Genomic DNA, 20,036 nt, shown 5'->3' with positions numbered 1-20,036 from the left:
TGCACTGTTGTAAGGTATGCAGTGTAGACAGAGCCTAAAAGAGACAGTCCAGAATAATTAAAATAAACAAACTGTGTAGCCTGAGAGGGAAAATACAACCATAAGTTTCACATTAATTTAATGCTTTTATCTACATCCAAAGTGTGATTTGTGCACTTTATTTCAAAAAGAGTGGGGATTAAACTAATTAAGAAGGCATAGGGTGCCCTGCCTATTCAGGTTAGGTCTACACCAGGAGCACTTTACTGGTATAGCTATACCTGTATTCTAAAATCACAAGTGTGTATGAAGCTTGTGCTGGCAAAACTGTGCTTCTGCTGGTATACCTTATTCCAGCCCCCCTGGGCAAATAAGCTAAACTGGCCAAAAAATGCAGTTTTGCCAGTATAAATGAACATTAGGGACCTGGGGGGGAGAGAGAGAGTGATCAGGTCAGTGATTACAATCCATTAAAACTGAACATGTCTAACATCACAAAACAAAGCAGCCATCACAAAGGCTTTAATAGGCCCTGTAGGATGCTCCAGAGAAAGCAGCTGAGGCATCAGGAGAATTAACATTTGGGGCCAGAAACTAAGAAAACAAGCAATATGTAAACTGATTCCTTATGAAATGCAAGGGCCTCTCCTACCAACTCACCACAGACAAGGGAGGCAGAACTAGAAGAGCAGCAAGCCATGCACTCAGGCTTTGTCTACACTACAGACTTACGTTGGTGTAACTACATTGCTCAGGGTGAGGTATGGAGAATTGCAGTTATACTGACCTAAACCCCGGTGCAAACAGCACTTACTATGTTGACAGTAGGGTTTCTCCCATTGACATAGCTACTGTCTTTCACAGAGGTGGATTAACTATGCCGATGGGAGAAGCTCTCTAATCAGCATAGTAGCATCTTCGCTAGAGCACTACAGTGGCGCAGCTGCACTGGTGCTGCTTTTTAAGTGTAGGTTTGCCCTTAATTCAAATAGCACAAACTACAGAAAACTAAGAAATGGCATTTGATTCTCAATAATAAAAGCAAAAGCTAATAAACTGCTGGGCTTTTGTTAGTGTTCTTAAATTAGTTTTTTTATGTTCAAAGAAAACGTGTTTCTAAAATTATATTCTATAAGTTTTTCAATTCAGCACAATTGTTAATAAATCTACTCACTTGCAAGGGATGCAAGATGAGGCTGGATGTGTATCTCTTTTAGCAGCACTGCAGCAGGAAGGTGAATTGTGAGGTCGCACCAGGCTTCCTCAGGTAGAAAGATGTAAGACCATGCAGCAGATCGAGCTCTTCTGTGGGGAGGCGTGGCCTGAAGTAGTACTTCAGCAGGTTGGGCAGTAGGACTGCTTGATGTGATTGAACCTTCAAACAACAATTATTATATTAATTGTAATCTGAGTTTAGAATTGGTATTAACTAGTATTCAAATTACCAGTCACTAAAGAGTAACATTTTTCTATTATTATTCGTTGTAGGTTACAACACTGCAACCTGATTTAATCACTGTAATTACTAAATTAATTTGTCTTTCCATTAAAATATATTTACATAACTTGTGTGTGCATATATAAACTCTTATACAACTAATGCAATTTTGCTTGTAAATATGCTAGACATCTATTAGCCAAAATCTTAAACCTTCTAGATCCACAGCCAAAATAAAAAGGATGTGACAGGAGCCTGTTAGCAAAGTTCAGGGCCAATGTTCTGGTTAGATGAAAAGCTCCCACCTCAGCTGCTGAGAATGGGGAATGTGCTGTGCTGAATCCAACTTGGTATCTCCATGTTTATCACGACCCCCACCCCCATTGCTACGGAAACCTCACCTATGCAAGTGCAGTGTTCAAGCACTACATATGCACAACATTTTTACGTACACATGACTTAAAAGCAGTCTTGCACGTCCACCTCAAAATACTACAGCCTACTCTGTGTCCATCTAAAGATACTGGTAAGGTCACAAATGGTTCAAAGTATCTCCCCTCTCTTTCTTGCATTAGGGGCATTGAAAGGGTTTCACAAAGGTTGTTGCCCTGGCCGCCTTTCAAAGAGTACAGGAAACTAACATTCAGATTGCTACATGCATGGTCTTGAACCTGGCAAGGAAGTTTTCAACCTTGGTTTGCAAGTCCCCACTCTTTACTACATTCTTAGTTCTGCTGGGAGCAACCATTACTCTTTTATCTCTGCCTGGTTTAAGAATAGAGTAGGAAGAGTTATTTGAGTGCCAAACACTACCATCTGTACTTAGCATCAAGTTGCTGCTGACAGTGAGCAGTTTGTAACAGATGTGGAGGTGACCTGTAGCATATATTATGTAGTTAGAGCAATATCTCAGCTACTTACAAGCTCTCTGTAGAGAGAGTTTGAAGACAACAACTGTTCATATCTATTCTTAAGCTAATTACTGAAAACACTAAAGTAGAAGATGCATAACGGACCCTTATTCTATCAACTATGCATTGATTTTATTTTTTGCAATTTATAGCCATTTTGTAATAGTTTCTTCTGATACTGTCACTCAAATTTGGAGGGATCTTTTGCCATTTCCCCACAATATCTGAACCCCCACCCAGGACCAATATATTCGTTTTAATCAAAATGGGCTTTTTCACTCTCCAGTCTTGTTGGTACTCAGACTCTGGATGAGTACCTTCTGGGCTAGGCCAGCACACAAATCATTATCATTTGATCAGCATATTCAGATTCTAAGAATAGCCTTGTATAAAGTTTACGGACTATCCTACCTCATTGCCATTTTTAAAAATGTGTGTCTTAGTGCAACTTAGTGTTTCCTAAAGGCAAAAAAACCAGAAGTATTACAAACCTAATGGTGCAAAATTGTGGATTCCTTCTGCATTATCAGGCTCAGAAGCTAGTACTCTTGCTTTCAAACTGCTATCTGTTGCCTTACTAGGACCAGAGTCAAGAAATTTCATAATAGTTGAAACCATGCTTCTTGCTGTGTTGACAATGGCTCTTGTACTGGTTACCATGTTGTTGCAAATGAGCTGAACACCTCCTAAGTAAAGTGAAGCAAGTTAAATGTACATTAGAGTATGGAACTAAAAGAAACCAAAAGCTAGAATTTCTACTTAACACTAAAAGCAAAAGCATATTTGACCCACTTAAACTTGCTTACTTAATGTTGTTATACTAAGCACATTTTAATGAGGGAAAATCCCATTTTCTTACCCATATCATGGAATGCTTTCAGTGCTTCGCTGGTGTCCAACACTCTCAGAATGAACCATAACAGTGGCTCAGATAATTGGCAGGTAGCAAGGGAACCCTAGAAGAAATATACTTAAGACACGATGTATAGTGCACAGCTAAAATGTCACGCAAGATTATTGCTTTTCTAGAATTGACCTCTCTTCCCCACCCCTGGTTGAGGATAATCAGGTAATAAACTTCCCATTGTGTTTACATAAAGTCCAAGATAGGACAGCACTTCCCAACAGCTAATGTAAGTGCCCAGTTCACTTTTCTACCATGAAATAGCATTGATATATTTTCCCTGGCTCCCCATCTCAGGAAAAATCTTCTTTGCCTAGGAACAGGGAAAGCTACTCAGTTAAGAGTGGGCCTAAAATTACTGAATAGCCAAAACATACAACTGCCAATGACTCCTCCCATCCCCCCGCCCTCGTCAGAGTAGAACCAGTCTAGATGGAAAAGAAACCATTTCAACCACCCTTCAAGAAGGCTGGCAGCAATCAAGACAAGCAACAATTCACTGATAATTTGTGAAAACAGGGATATACATGGATGAGTTCTGCCTTGAATGCTAGCCAGCCAGTACGATATTCTTAATGCTGGAGGAACCAAAGGATGAAATGGGTATGCTATAACCCCTAAGGGAAAGGCAAACAGAGAAAAGCCTTTTCATTTCCCTGACAAGGCAGCTGAAAAGACTGCCAACATCAGCTTCCTTGAAGAATATAATTAGGGTCTCCTCAAACAGCATGATTACACTGAAGGGATCCTCGGTTAAATGCAGTTACAATATGGAATTAGTATTGCCACCTGAAGTATACAAAAAGATGCAGCAAGAACTGAAGTCCTTTCAAAGGAATTCACAAGGTGCTGGTGTTCCCACTTTTAGTGCCAACTAAGGCAAACGCATGGCAAACCCAGAAGAATGCATCCTTAAAAGTGGCTGGACAAATGAAAGCAGCTCTAAGACATGTTGGAGACTTCTTAATCCTATTTTAACATTTTATCTATGTGCTTGTCCAGGAGATTATGGATGAAAGCCCCCCTACATAAAAGTAACTGTTTCACTGAGCTGGGATACTGCTTAAGTACCCAAGCAAATTTTTCATATCTGTTCTTGCGTATTCTGTAAGGCTTTAGCCTGTGTGGTGCGGAATCAGCTCCCAGCAGGAGAAGGGGGATTCCAAGGAAGATCTATTAAAGAGGGGAAGCTCTGGAGGTGGATGTTGATGAGCACCTCAGCCCAGGTGAAAGGCTAATGCCTGAAGGCCAGAACATTATTCAGATACAAGAATACCTAAAAGCCTGATTAGAAAACAAGGAAATGAAGACACCATGATCAGTGCTCTGAAGGGGAAAGTCTTATCCCACAGAGAGCTAAATAGGTGTGAGTTCATTAAACAGGGGAAGGATGCAGTCCCTGAGAAGCTGGTGTTGGCCCACCACTATGTTTCACTGGAAGGAAATCAGTTACATAGGACATCTCCAAGATCTGGTCACAAATGGACAAGCTAGGCTCAGAAGAGCTGAGCAAAAAAATGCCTGAGGTAACCAAAACGTGATCAGGGCCACACTCATCAAGGGAAAGGCAGCTTTGTAGGTCTCCAAATCAGCAATTAGGCTCAGACATACCACTATAGTGCTCCTGACACTTTGGTAAAGTGGAGGATATGCAACGTCTTCAGAGTCTACAGAGGCAGAGCCATGAAGGAGAAAATAAGATCCAAGGAAATAGCTGTATCATTGCTACAAATATGTATCACTTGAAATGAATCTAATTTAATTCGTACTTAAAGCAGTGAAACTACTTGGAAACAATTTTAATGAGACTAAACACCATTAAAATTACATGTACATTGGTAACTCAATTATGGAGTGAACTATTATTTGTGAGGACTTCCCTGTTTATTAGAAAGGCCTTGAAATCTAAAAAGGCTTTTTATAGGATTAATTAAGAAAATATTTAAAGCAGACTGAAGTCTCAGATACAAGACTATAAAATTTCTATTAAAAGAACATTTCAAACTGTAACTGAATAGACTTAAGAGAACTTACTTGTCTTCCCATGTACCCACAGGCCATGTAGGTAAGAATTGGTTGAAGCATCACCTGCACTGTTGTGGCTTTTTTACTAAGTGTTGTCAATATAGTGAACAATCCATCTCCAACTGATATTGCATCTAATCCACCATGAAAGTTTTCATGTTTTGTGAGATGCAAACCACTTGCACCTAGTAAAAACAGATGAAATGCACAGTTTAAAGGCCAAGAGGCTGAGGCTTAGCAAACAGACACTGACAGTTTTACACAAATAGAGAGTGCATTAACAGAATCTAATGCTATTTAAGTCTCCATTAAATTAGTATTCCCATAGCTACTGCAAAATATGAATTTGCATGTAATTAACAATGAAGTTTGCAATGAAGTGTAAATTATTATAACAGAGCCCAGACACGTCAGGCACTTTATAGAACAAATAGGAAGGAATGATCCTGGGCCACAGAGCTTACTTTAATGTTAGGTGAGACACAACAAGGGAGGTTAATTAACCATGATAATAGGACAGGAAGTTCCAGGGTCACAGCTGGCTCCTTCTAGCCAAAAGCAACTAAAATGTATTTAGGATTCTTTTCAGAGGGCAATATCAATATATATATATATATTATAGATTATTTGCAGCTCACTGAATGTCTGGTTAACATGTATGTGTTGCACAGGAGTTCTAAATTTATTCCCTTGCTAAATGGCAGCTCTGCCATTCACAGTACTACTCAGCTTGCTTACCTATAAGAGTAAACCTCCTAGAAAACTCTGACCTCTGCATATACCTGGTAGTCAGAACACACTGTCAGCATTCACTGAGATTAACAGAAATGAGAGAGGTGGGATGGTTCTTATGCCCTGTGCTAGGGCCAAAGCCACCATATGGCCCTCTACATTTTGGAAGCAGTGATGAAGTCAAGAAATAATGCTGCTTCAATTGTTCATAATTCAAGTTGATCTATTCTATTAAAACATTTTAAGCAACTTCCAAAAAGTTATATTGCTAATTCCACAATAGAGTGTGTGTTGGTATTACTCTCTCCCTACTTTCATCTCTACACTATTATATTTTTCTCATATGGGGAGAAAATGAATAAAGTCTTTACATTCTGAAAGAGACATTCCTTGATTTTTATTTAAATGAATACCATCTACTTGCAAATACATACCGATTATCATTGCCATAGCACTGCTGTTACACTGGCCCAGAGCAGACAAAATCTGGCTCATAATTTGTTGGTTGGCTAACACCAAGTCTGCCACATATGCAGTTGATCCTTGAGTATTAGAGCTGTTTCCATTGCCATCTTTGCCTCCCGAAACTTTTTCTTCATCAGAAACACTGTCTGTAGTACTGCTAGCCACTGGAACCCGAGCACTATATTCTCGGTTACTCGAAAGTGGCAGCTGCACTAAGATATTAACTAGCTTTAACAAATCAAACATGAGTTGATCCCTTGTCATTTCTCCACAAACTGCTTTGGCATCACCTGGGCGGATAATATTGGCAAAGAGCCCTCCAAAACATGCTCGAGCACCCACTGAGCTGTCTGACCCACTGCGAGACATCACTTTGTCTGAGCATGTAATGTAATGGTGCACCAAAAAGGTGATAGACTCAATTACTGCAGAAATGGTGCTAACTGACACTACTTCAAAATTCTGTTCCAGGGTAAATTCCAAGAGCTTCACTTGTGCATCCAGTGGTCCCTGGCCTGTTTGGAAAGCACCCCTAAAAGAGAGAATCAAACAGAATATATTTAACTGACAGGTGACAACAGTTTATATATCTTCAAAAAGTAGCCCTCTTTAAAGGACTTACTGTATTTGACTAACCAATATCCTCTGAAAACCTAGCAATTTTCAAAAATGTATGTTGAAAGCACACAGGTAATTAGTTTTCTGTTCCTCTAACAGAGGGGATAGGCATTTATTTTTCATAGCAATTTTTATAATTACATGGGGCATATCTGATATCAGAAAGGTAAACATCTCCCACTGAAAGAGTCTGGGAACTACTGTTTCTTTGGCCATGTAGTTACCTTAGAGATATTTTTGAAATGTTGGCATAAAAATTTTTGATGAAATTTACTGAGTGGAAAATTTTGTAAACTTGCAGAAAGTTTTTCTGTGAGGGAAAGCCCTCCAATCTTTTACCACCATTGGGTGAATTTCCATTTCTTTTCTGGCCAGGAAAAAAAAAAAAAAAAAAAAAAAAAAAAAAAAAAAAAAAAAAAAAAAAGGATTCTTTACTCCCCATCAAATTTTCTGGGTTTTTAATCCTTAATGGTATGGCTGGGTAATTACGCATCAATACCACAGGAAAGTAGCATCAAATAATTCTACTGATGACTGTCACAAACAGATCAAAGTAAGTATTCGCATGCGAATAAGACACATGAAAGATAGATTCTAATTTAGAGAGCATGCTTACTGGAGGTCTGAAAAATGGATGTTTGGTACTACTACTTTTGAAGTTTTACCAATGTGCACTGAATTATTTACGTCTTATTTAGCTAAAAGAAAAAATTAAATTTCAAAACTAGCAATAAGCTACTGATTTAGAATTGAATCTTTCTGTAATTTTCAACGTTACAGAAAATAAAGTGAATTAGTGTTTCAGTATATGGTCTTAAGAGTGCAATTTAGAAGACCAAGTGAGGTTTTAGTTCAAAAGAGAAGAGAATTAAAAATAAAATAAAGCTTCCTTCACATTCAGTATAGTGCTTTGATGAACAATAATCATATTTGAAAATATATTGAAAACAATATTAAATATCTGAACCCGTTTTGGTGCTTTTCCTGTGTTTTGGGAGATTTAAATCCTACTTCTTGTTTGAAAATATTTAAGACATACTTAAAGGAGGCTTTAGTATCAGAAGAATCAACTCCTTTTTCAAAAACTGTTTTATTTCAACCCTGAGTTTGTGTGTTGGTCAACGTAAGTCAAACGTAGTATGCAAACAGTAACATGCTGTAATATATAGACAAAGCGAATTAAAGTTGGAATGATTATGCCAATAAACACATTTATTTCTCATCATGAATGTATTTAAAATTTTACTATACAGCATTCTACTATTTCAAATTACAGATATCATTCAAGGTAAAATTATTTTTGCTTGTCGCAGTCTTCTCTACTTCCAGTCTATGATTAACAGACAAAGTATTATGGTGCCATCTACTGGAAAGTGAGGAAGCAGAACTGAAAAAGCTCTACCCCAATTATATAAGCCCTAGTCAGGACCTGCCCATCCCAATTAAAGAACTACCAGAACTGTACAAGAAGCAATTGAATACAAGAGAAACAGGAAGCAAGAGGCAGCACACCAACCACTAAGAAGTCAGGCAGGATGCAGAATGAGAGGAGACAACAAATAGATTGACCAGCAAGTAATTTTCCCTTTTTCAAAGTCTCTTCTCCCATCCTACAAAGGTAGGTTAAAAGGACATACAATGGCTCTAAGCAGCAGCAACCTCACGAGGTGAGCTTATCTTATTGTGCTGCTAGCTGGCACTTGCAGCCAAATAAGTCATCCAGAGAAGTGAATAGGTCTAGCTGATAGTAAAAAGAGTGAGGCCAAGCCTGTTACCTTATATACCTGGGAAGTGAGCATTGAAGTGGAGACTTCAAGCCCTATGACATTTGACAAGTTCAGAACACAAGGTTTACCAGCCAGACCACATGAGAATGCAGCCTCACACCCATCTAACAGCAGCAGCAGCCGCCTTGCTCTTGTTGCAACATTCAAAACGAGTGATTTTTTTGACTTTTTATATTCTTGAAAATGAGAAATATAAAGCTTAAGAACATCTTCAACATACAATAAAGGCAGCCTCTTGTCACCGATGGGGAAGATACTGGACTTGTCCCAGAGGAATTTGGTATTAACTGCAGAAACAAATTCCAGGAAAAAACAAAATAAACTCTTCTGAAGAGAATTGAAAGCACACAGAAGGGAGAAGAGAATTAATCTCTCTCACATGCCACAGTCACTACAATAAAAGAAGATCTTAAAGGAAAGAAGTTATCAATAAGTTTGCTCTAATGTCTCAAATAGGGTCTTGTCAGAACCTGCAGGATGAGGCTCGCTGAATGAAGCGCCTCTTGAATTCTAACAGAAGGAAATCCAAAACATTCTGGTGGAAAGAAAAAAAGACAGGACAGTACTATCCCAATGCTACATCAGGCCATGAAGATCTATGAGATTAGAGTAAATGCAAGAAGCTAGAGACATTCTATTGTTGGTCAGATAGTATGCCTCTACCAACAGAGGACTTCTATTAAGAAACCAATGCAGCAAGCTGGAGATGGTGGTTGTAGAACACAAACCCTTGAAGAGCAGCTCCAGGATCTCAAGAAGTGTCCACAGGGGGTTCAGTGTTAGACTCTTCACATCTAAAAAAACAGCAGTGGCAGGATTGTCAAGGAGAAAGTAAAAATCACGACTGTGTTGCCCTGCCCGAATCTCCTCAACCTTGGGCAGTAAAAGGAAGCTGAGAGAAGCATGATTCCAGGTCCCCTCTCCAAATCAAAGTGAAGCATCACAAAAGGAATTAAGAGTGCAAACAGATTCTGGGAAGCTTAGCTGATCCTGTTCCAGAAAACCAAACCAAGATGAGGCACACTCCCAACTTTGGCACGTATCCTTGAATCCACATAGCTCTGCTCTTGTAAAAACAGATGTAGCTGAGCTAGTGTCAGATTGCTGCTGCAATCCCCCAGATAAAGGTCCCTCAGGAAAATCTGGGTTCCTGCCCACAGTCCCAGCACCTCCAAAAATGAAAGGCATGCTGTGCATACCCACCCCCTTAGGAGGTGGCATACACCACTCGTGTTCCAATTGTCACAGTGGACAAAGATAGAGGAAATCAAGGCCCATTTAGCTCCCTTTCCTGTGTCAGTCTGAGCAAAGTCCTGAGTATTAAGAGGATTCGATGGGTAAACAGAGCAGGAATTGGGGCCAAGGTGCAAGTAGGGTATCTCCCACACAATTGTGGCCACATCCTCCTCTGGAGCAGAAGCAGCAATATTTCACATTGGGCGAAACTGTGAAGAAATCTACTGTGGAAAATAGACACTGGGCTCCCATTCATAATCCTGATGGAAGTTCCTGCTCAGGGAGTCCATCATTGCATTCTGAAGGCTTGATAGGTAAATCTCACAGATTTTTATGTGATGGGAGATGCACCAGTTCCACAGTTTTAGCGATTCTGCACATAAAGAGTGAGATCTTGCTACCCCATGTAGGTTTATATAGTACATAGCGTCCCTGTTGCTTAACGTTATCTTGACAGACTGGCAACCTGTAGATGTGACTGAAATCCAAGAGAGACACATCCATGGTAAGGATTTTCAAAGGTGGTAGACATGAGTATAGGATTCACGTGAACACCTTTATGGCTCTTTTCACCACCTAAGACGTTTAATGGTTCTTTCCACTTGCGAAGGTACAGTGATTTGTTTGGAAAGAGTCTGTTCAGGGCATACATAAGTCCTTAGCCATGCCTGAACACATCTGAGATGCAGCCTTCCATGCGAGAAGGCTCCCTGAAGAGGGATGGGGAACCGAGGTGGGTATGTGTGGGGAGAATGGAAATGAATGGAGTATCCCATAGTGACCACCGTAGGGTCCACTTGTCTGAGGTGATGAGCTCACACGCAGATAGTAAATGAGATAGGTGGTCTCCAAAAGGAGGTTGGATGGTAGAATTGTAGAGCGGAAGATCCAAAGAGGCTGCTTTAGGCCCTGGACTAAGTTGTCAAAACAGTTGCTTAGAGAAAGGTGTAGGCTGGGTGGTTGTGGGAAGATGGTGGTCCCTCCCCTTTTTGGGAGGAGGTTCCGTAGAGCCACAGTAGGTGGAACTGAAATGATCAGGAGCATTATACTGTTTGAGATTTGCGGAAGACTCCTCTTTGTTGCAGGCACACACATTCCCAGTGACTGAAACGGAGTGGAGGGAGGGGTCCGTGTTCAAACAAAAGAGCTTGAGCCCTTCAACGGGGAAGTCTTTCACAATGTTCTGTATCTCCCTCATGAGGCCAGAAGATTCGAACCAGGATGTTGTATAACTGCTGCGGAAGCTAAGGACTATGAAGCCACACTGGGGTTGTCAAGAGCAGATTGCAGGGAAGCTCTAGTGATCAGCTGACCTTCTGAAAAGTAGGCTTGAAATTGTTCCCTGTGGTCTCATGGGAGTTGTTCAATAAATTGAACAAACTCAGTAGTAGTTAAAATTGTATTTTGCCATCAAGGCCTAGTAATTTGTAACTCAAAATTGAAAAGCAGCCAACAAATAGCTTTTCTTACCCTGGAGATCAAGGCATTTAGATGCGTTCTGGGAAGGAGAGGGTGTGGAGCATGCTTGACAGTTCTCTTTGTTGACCATGTCTACCACCAGGGAACGAGGGGTGGAATGGGAGTAGAAGTACTCCATTCCCTTGGGCAGAACGTTATTTTTTATCTGGTGTCTGCAAGCGGGTGGAATAATGGTAGGTGTTTTTACCATAGAGTTCATGCAGGTGAGAACAGTGCCTCATTGATGGGTAGGGTGACCTTACACTGGGAGGAGATATGTGAAATGTTCAACAGAAAATGTTGAGACTACTAAACCTTCCTCCAAAGCAGTGTGAAAGGATTCAGTTAGACTCTTCATTAAGTCCTGGACGGCCTTAAAGTTGTCTGCATGAGAGGGTGAGAGTGGCATTACCATCTCATCAGATGAGAACTTGTCAAAAGTTGACCCTTCTTTGTGTGGTTGGTCTCGCTCATCTTGGGTCGCCTCAGGATCCAAGAGAACATAAAATACCAGTGAGCAGTCTTGTGGAGCCAGTGGCTGTTCAGTGAATCGAGGGCATCTGTCAGGCTCTGGAAAGTCCTCATCAGGGCACATCCCTAGAGGCATGTGTTGGCATGATGCTGTGACAGCCTTGTACAGAAACCTCAGTCAGAGGATGCGTTATCCCTTGAGTTGAAAGGGGGAGTTGCGGGGGCATGGGGAGGGGAGGCTTTGTGCATCAGTTGCAGAGGCAGTAGATCAGATCCTGTTCTAGTGGGAAAGGGTTCAGACAAGTTGTTGAACCAGTACTGGGGCCTGGAATAGGTATTGATGCAGAACCAGGATGCTTTATGTAGTACCAGAGAGGCCAAGAAGATGATAGCTGTGTGCTCAGAGAGCTGACGTCCTGAGGAGGACAGTACCTGAGAAGGAGCTGGGTATCACTCTGAACTGTTTCTATGGCTCTTATCAGATGACACTACTAGAGCCCTCAAGTTCCTGGTTTTAGATGCGTCTTGATGCCTAGAGGTATCAGTTGTTACCTGGTGCTGTTTAACTGAAGACCTCTCCAATTGGACTTCTTAGGCAGTACTGATACTTCACTACCAGCACCAGCTGGAGCCTCAGCTGTACCTATTGTGGGACATGAGGACTCAAGAATCAGCTCTATGTAGTGAGCTTAGTCCTCTTTCTAGAGTCTCTGCTAAGAAACAGGGGTGGTCTCTTCTTTTAGAGGGCTTCATCTCTAGAACTGCACCTGAAGTCACTGGTATGGTCTGAGACTGACCTAGAGGGATAAACACAGACTCCATTGGAACTAAGGAGCATTCTATTAAGAGGAGTTTTAGCCTAGCCTCTCTTACCTTTGTGGGACCTGCTTTTAAACCCTATGCAGACTTTACACTTTGATGGGACAAGAGTTTCTCTGAGAGATTGAACACAGCTAGAGTGACCATCACTATGGGTAAAAGGTTTCTGGCAGATCTGGCAAGGCCTGAACCCCAGAATCTTAAACATACCTCAGGGAAGTATCATAGACCACAAAGAGCAAGGCATCAAGTTCAGAGGGGAGGAATCCCCAAACATAAGCTGTGCTCCAACTGATAAAAAGAATGAAAACCTAAATAAATGAAATAAACAAGGGAGGTAAATAAGAAAAGCTGAAAGCAGTGGACACCACAGTTGCTTCATCTCAAGCCACAAGCAGCTGAGAAGGAACTAGAGGGGTGGTGGGCCCATGCCTCTTTATAGGCCCTCACCTATAAAGGAAGGAGAGAGCAGGAAAGCAGAGGTAACCAATCCATGCTGCTGAGGCCAGGAAGCAAAGAAAACTTGAAGGCAGTCAAAATTAAGCTTATAAAATAGGGGTGAGTTTCTCTCAAATCTTTGCATCCCAGTAAGTGGCAACATAAGACTGACATACAGTAAAATACTTGCAGTAGCAGGGAAGAATTAAGTCTTTAACAACAGAATTTAAACACTTAAACAAGGAATTCAACCTTTTACATCTTTACAATAGCAAGTTGCTACTTAATTTTCCACTCTGATCAACTGATTATATTTTTGATCTGAATAAAGTCAATATGATCTTTTGACTTTGGCTAAAAAGTCTGTGGGCTAAAAAAAACCCCAAATATATTGGAAAGGAATTAGTTACCAGTTTAAACAACAAATACTGTTATTTGGTGATGAGATCTATTCTACAATGAACTATATTTAAAAATAACCATTACAGTAAGGTTTTCTTTCTAAATTTTTTTAGTGTTTACTAGCGAAGATATAGGGAGTGTTTAGCATTCATTAATATATGGACTATTTGAAAACACTTTTAGAGATATGAGAATTAAGTATATTCTTAATTTCTATTGGTAATGATGAAGACCGTAAAACATGCATGTTTAATAACATTTTTTGAAGGACAAGTAGCAGCAGTTGATGGCAAGGATATTATATGAAACCATGCTTCATAAATCCCATTCTAGCCTCCTTTACCAATACTTTCAGAATCTATCAGCAAATCCTCTTAACCCACACTTCATGCCACACTCCGGATTCTTTTATCCCCTTAGACTAGAGTCTCCCAGCAGAGCTTCCTCTGGCTAATGAAAAATTAGAGGGTTTGTTGGCAGGCCTCCCAAATCAGCATCATTTTAGATCAGGGTCGGAAACCTTTCAGAAGTGGTGTGCCGAGTCTTCATTTATTCGCTCTAATTTAAGGTTTCGCATGCCAGTAATATATTTTAACGTTTTTAGAAGGTCTCTTTCTGTAAGTCTATAATATATAGCTGAACTATTGTTGTTTGTAAAGTAAATAAGGTTTTTAAAATGTTTAAGAAGCTTCATTTAAAATTAAATTAAAATGCAGAACCCCCGGACCAGTGGCCAGGACTCAGGCAGTGAGAATTCCACTGAAAATCAGCTCATGTGCTGCCTTTGGCAATCATGCCACAGGTTGCCTACCCCAGCTTTAGATGTTGCTCCAACAAAGAACAAGTTCCCCAATCAACTCCAGGAGGAGGCAAATGTCATCCAGTCATCCACATTCAATAGTCTTCCTATTTGCAGTCCCTCATGCAAGGACTTGTGGAGAGTCCTGAGTACACTGTTCCACTTGCTGCCCATGCAGATTTGTGGGCATGTACATCAGGCATTTTAACCCAAACGGAGGTACCACATTAGTACTGCTAAGAACACCCCAAAATTAACTCATTTAAATATGGTTAGGCAGTATAGTATGTGTTGATGTGCAAAATCTTTTCAGCTATGATTTACACACATTGTGTTGCAATGGGATGAACATCAAAGTGTCACATCCTAGTTACAGAAACACTTTTTTGTATTATAGACCGAGCCTAAAGCTATTTCTGAAAGTAAAAAAATTAACTTGAATATTAAAGATAAAACTCAATTTTTACCTCTCTGTTGAAAGTATATGTATTAACTTTAATAAAAATTCACTGAACATCTGAGGACAAGTTGAAGAAAGGTGCACTTGTAATCGAGTAAGAAATTCTTGCATAGCTTGTGTAGCTGTTGGCCCAACCTGAAAAGAGATTTCAAAAGTTGTTTATGCTACAAGGAAGCTTGTGTTTAAAGTACATCTACTGTAAAATGTTTTATGGGAAAAGCATTATGTCAACTAAACTTGCATTCCTGAATAATTTCTGTGGAATTTCCATTGGATGGATACAAGTTAACTTTTCTTATTTGCATTCTACCACCAGTGATGGGTCGTAACACCACAAAAATTCAGTTCTTGGTTAACAAACAACTGTTTTGAGGGGAATAATCTATCGTTTACAGGAAATTTCTGATCTTTAATGAGTAATTTAGCTTATCCAACACCAACCCTCTTAATCGGATTTTTCACATAGAAACATATACATTAGAAGTAGTCAGCAAATAAATATGTAATATAGGCAGGTTAAAAAATATCAGTCTTAATTTTCATAGTTCTTAACTTGACACATACTTAACTACGTAATCTTAAAATGGTTCATTAACAGTTCTCCTAACTAATTCGATTTCAGTTAATAGGGTTTACTTGCATTATTTTACTGTATCTGAAAACAAAATTGTTACTAGGAAATCCCTCACATGGACTACCAAATCACTGGTATACTTTGTAGAGTTTGATTCTACCATAATCCTCCAGAATAGCTTGGAAAAGAAAAAACATATCCATGAGTTATGCTATTAAATAAAGAAACTAACAGCATGAACAAAGGAAAGGTTACTTACCTTATGAATAACTTGAGAAGAAAGCATTTACACCTGACTTGCCAGAGTTTAAGTATAATTAGGAAGGCCAAAAAAGAATAGGAAGAGCAACTAGCACACACAGACACAAAAACTAAGAGTCAATTTTTTTAAGTATATCAGAAGCAAGAAGCCTGCCAAAGAATTAGTGGGGCTACTGGATGATCGAGGTGTTAAAGGAGCACTCAAAAAAGACAAGGCCATTGCAGAAAACAAATTGTTTGCATTGGTTTTCACTGCAGAAGATGTGAAGGAGATTCCCACACCTGAGCCATTCTTTTTAGGTGACAAATCTGAGTAACTGTTCCAAAGTGAGGTGTTAAGAGGAAGTTTTGGAACAAACTGATAAAATTAAATAGTAATAAGTCACCAGGACCAGATAGTATTCTCCCAAGAGTTCTGAAGGAACTAAAATATGAAACTGCAAAAATACTAACTGTGGTATGTAACCTTTCGCTTCAATCAGCCTCTGCACCAGATGAAGGATAGCTAATGTAACACCGTTTTTTTAAAAAGGCTCCAGAGGCAATCCTGGCAATTACAGGCAGTACCAGACAAATTGGTTGAAATTATAGTAAAGAAAGGAATTATCAGACACATCAATCAACACGATATGTTGGAGGAGAATCAGTGCAGTTCTTGTGAAGGGAAACCATGATTCAGCAATCTGCTAGAATTCTATGAAAAATCAATGACCATGTAGATATGGGTGACCCAGTGGATATAGTATACTTGGACTTAAAAAAAAAACAAAAACAAAAAAACACACACCTTTGACAAGGTCTCTCACAAAAGGGTCTTAAGCAAAGAAAGCAGGCACAGGATAAGAGGGAAGGTCCACACATGGATCAGTAACTGGTTAAAACATAGGTAAAAGGGAAGAAATAAATGGTCAATTTTCACAGTGAAAAAGAGGTAAATACTGAGGTCCCCCAAGGATCTGTACCAGGACCTGTGCTGTTCAATTTATTCAGAAAGGATCTGGAAACAGAGATAAATAGTGAGGTGGCAAAGTTTGCAGATGATACAAAATTACTCAAGATAAAAAAGCTGACTGAAGCGTTAAAAAGGGACCTCACAAAACTGTCTCACTGGGCCAGCAAATGGCAGATGAAATTCAATGGTGACACATGCAAAATAATGCACATTGGAAAATGTACATCTAAAATGATGGGATCTAAATTATGGAGAGAAAACTAAAACAATCCAGATTTCTGCTATGGGAATGTTCTTCAGTAGGGCTACCAATGTGGACTGAGTTCTAGCGGAATGTGCTATTACTCAGCAAGAAGGCTGAACCCCCATATTTTCATAGCATGTCAAGATCCAACCCCACTTCGCCTTAATGTGAAAACAGGCTGGTTCTTCATACCATCTGTAACTGATAGAAATAGCCTGAGAGAGACTTGGAACGGTTTAGTCTTGTCCAGATAGAACGCAGAGGCCTTTCAGACATCCAGGGGATGAAGGCTTGATTTTTCCCTAAAGAAATGAGGTTTTGGGTAGAAAACTTGTAGGTGAATCTCCTGGTTAATATTATGCTCCGGGAGACCTTTGGAAATGAGGATGGGAATGTAGCATAACCTTGTCTTTGTAGAAGGTGATGGATGCTGCATCAGTCCAGCTTCCCCATTCTCCTTCCTAAGGTGATGGCAATTAGGAACAAAATGTTCAGGGAGAGTTGGAGGAGGGAGAAGGCTGCCATTGTTTTGAAGGTTTTCCATAAGGCATTTAAAACAAGGTTGGGGGGCCAGGTGTCAAAGAGAGAACAAGTTCTAAGAAATCTAATTGCTGTAGGATAGGCAAAGACTGAAGCCTTGAATGGGTGAGTGAAAGGCTGTGATGACAGCCAGATGTACTCTAATAGGTAGTAGTCCAAGATCTTGGAAAGCAGAACTTCCAAGGTTTGAAAAGAAGGGAAGAACACCAGAATTGGAAGCATTTCCATTTTTGGAGGCAAGTCTTGTGAGTAGTGGACTTTCCACTGGATAAGAAAACTGACTGAAATCTATCTGCAATGACCAACTTCATGCCTGAGAGTGATTTAGGAGCCATGCTCTCAGATTCAGGAAGGAGGGATTAGAATGGATGATGGTCCCTGAGTTCTGTGTCAGTAGGTCCCTTGTGAGAGGCAATCTAAGATGCATTAACTCCGAGACTGTCTCGGTCAAACAGGTGCTATGAGCATAGCTCTTGCTCCTTTTCAGCACATCCTGAAAAGGGTCTTAAGGATTAACAGAATAGATGGAAAATCATAAAGAAGAATATTGGGCCTTGGTGTTATCAGGCATTCCCCTGAGAATTGTGGCTTTAGCGTCCCTTGGAGCAGAACAGGCAACATTTCATTTGGGGTGGCCAAGAAGTTTACCCTGGCACCCTAGGGGTCTATACTCATGCATCCCTATATACCCTCATTTAGAGCACTTGGCACTGCTCTGCTCAGGCAAGGGCTGGCAGACACAACTTCGCAGTCTCTGATCGAGACTGCACAAGCACACATACTGCCGGGGCGGCTCTAGGCACCAGCAAAGCAAGCAGCTGCTTGGGCCAGCCCATTTGCAGGGGCGACAGCTGGCAGGGATCCTATCTGGGAGCTGAGAACCAATAGGAGGCCCTTTGAGCTGTAGTTCCTTGGTTAGCTCCCTGCCTATAGAACCAGCCCTGGAGCAGGGAAAGAACTACATTTCCTAGCATTCTCTTGGCCACTATCAACAGGAAAGGGAGGGGGAGGGAGTATGGTAGCTAAAGCCTCATGCTGCAGCTTGCTGCGAATGGAGAGCTCACTGCTAGAGTGGGGTTGCACTGTGAATGGGGAACGAGTGTGCCCAAGGAGTAGAAGGCTTTGGCCCAGATATCCCCTTGAGAAGACATCCCCAGACTGGATTAGGGATACTGGTGTGACCTCACCTTGCAGCCCCCCAAAGGTGGAATTGGGTGGACTAAATGGACAGTGCCCCTCTATCTGAAGCCTAGCAAGGGAGGTATGTGGATCCCACTAGAATTTAAAATGAAAAGTAAGGGAGGAGAGGCTCTGGAACTGGGCAGTTTTAGATACAGTACCAGGCACATAGGAGGATTTCCACTTCTGAACCATGGAAGCAGAAATTGACTTTTCTTTTCCAGATTTAACTAATATTCAGAAAGGGAATCTAGCACCTGCCTTCCAGATTTGAACACCTCAAAATTCAGGAGTGCTCAGGCTCAATTTGGGCAGCTGTTACTTCATTTCTCCCAAATCAAATATACTGATCCACTGTAATTTGCTGTAGAAAAAGTAGGATAAAGTTGAGCAAGAAATGCTTTCCAGTGGTTTTTAGGACTGGAATTGATATTTTCAACAGCCATTGCTTTTTTTTTTTTAATGTTATTTGTTTAAAAGGAAGACAGTGATATTGCATTGACAAATTCCTCATAGAAACAAAGAGTGGAACAAAAGAATAATAAAGGCACCTCAACTTTTCCTCATTTATGAAGGACAGTCTTATAATATGCATCCAGATATCCTCCAATCACACAAACTGAAAATTGTTCCACTTTACTGCAGTTCTGTAACCATATAGGAACCAATCCTGTCTGTGTTCTGTGCACATCCAAAATTCCTGCTGAATGACCCGCCCTGGGAGCAAGTTACCAGTGACCCAGGGCTGGGGTGGAAGGAGAGTGTAGGTCGGGGTGGGGGAGAAGAGCCCGGGGGCAGGGGAGCGGCAGGGGGGGCGGGGAAGGCAGCCAAATTTTTTTTTTGCTTGAAGCAGCAAAAAACCTAGAGCCAGCCCTGCATACAGCCTATGGTAGAGCTCTCATCGGGACATATACTTGAACAAAAACAATTACACACAAAAAATGACCACAATCATCTAAAACCACACAAGTGATGATGGTGCAAGCCATGGACATGAGGTTGTATAACACTAGGTAAAATAATTAACTAGAATTCTGAGTTACTTCTGTTTTTGTAATTAGCAGCATTACCTGTTGACTGTGTTGATTTGTTCCATGAGGATTAGTGCCTGAAAGAAATTTCACTAAAACATGAATGAGGTTGGGATCTGACACCAACAGTTGGGCAGTACTTTCCTGAGCTCCGATGGCACTGCTTGAACCAGCTAAAAACAAAAACATAAAAACAGAATTTGAACTGCAAGTACTAACAAAATTAATAAAATTTATACTTGGTACACACGATGCATTATTCATTACACATCATTATTCAAAATGGAGTAAACTACTATATATTATTTACCAT

The 20,036-nt window shown here is 40.4% G+C and overlaps 1 protein-coding gene across 1 annotated transcript in view; it reads right to left on the bottom strand.

The window, feature by feature from the left end:
* Positions 1-20,036, bottom strand: part of BIRC6 (baculoviral IAP repeat containing 6) — a 338,471-nt gene that overhangs the window by 185,257 nt on the left and 133,178 nt on the right. Inside the window, 7 exon segments of the mRNA XM_030557127.1 lie at positions 1,154-1,354; positions 2,820-3,014; positions 3,188-3,284; positions 5,267-5,442; positions 6,424-6,986; positions 14,950-15,077; positions 19,763-19,896. Of these exon segments, the coding sequence (XP_030412987.1) occupies positions 1,154-1,354; positions 2,820-3,014; positions 3,188-3,284; positions 5,267-5,442; positions 6,424-6,986; positions 14,950-15,077; positions 19,763-19,896 (1,494 nt within the window).

The sequence above is a fragment of the Gopherus evgoodei genome, chromosome 3, assembly GCF_007399415.2.
Source record: "Gopherus evgoodei ecotype Sinaloan lineage chromosome 3, rGopEvg1_v1.p, whole genome shotgun sequence".
NCBI classification, from domain to species: domain Eukaryota; kingdom Metazoa; phylum Chordata; order Testudines; family Testudinidae; genus Gopherus; species Gopherus evgoodei.
This window is presented reverse-complemented; position numbering and strand designations above follow the sequence as displayed.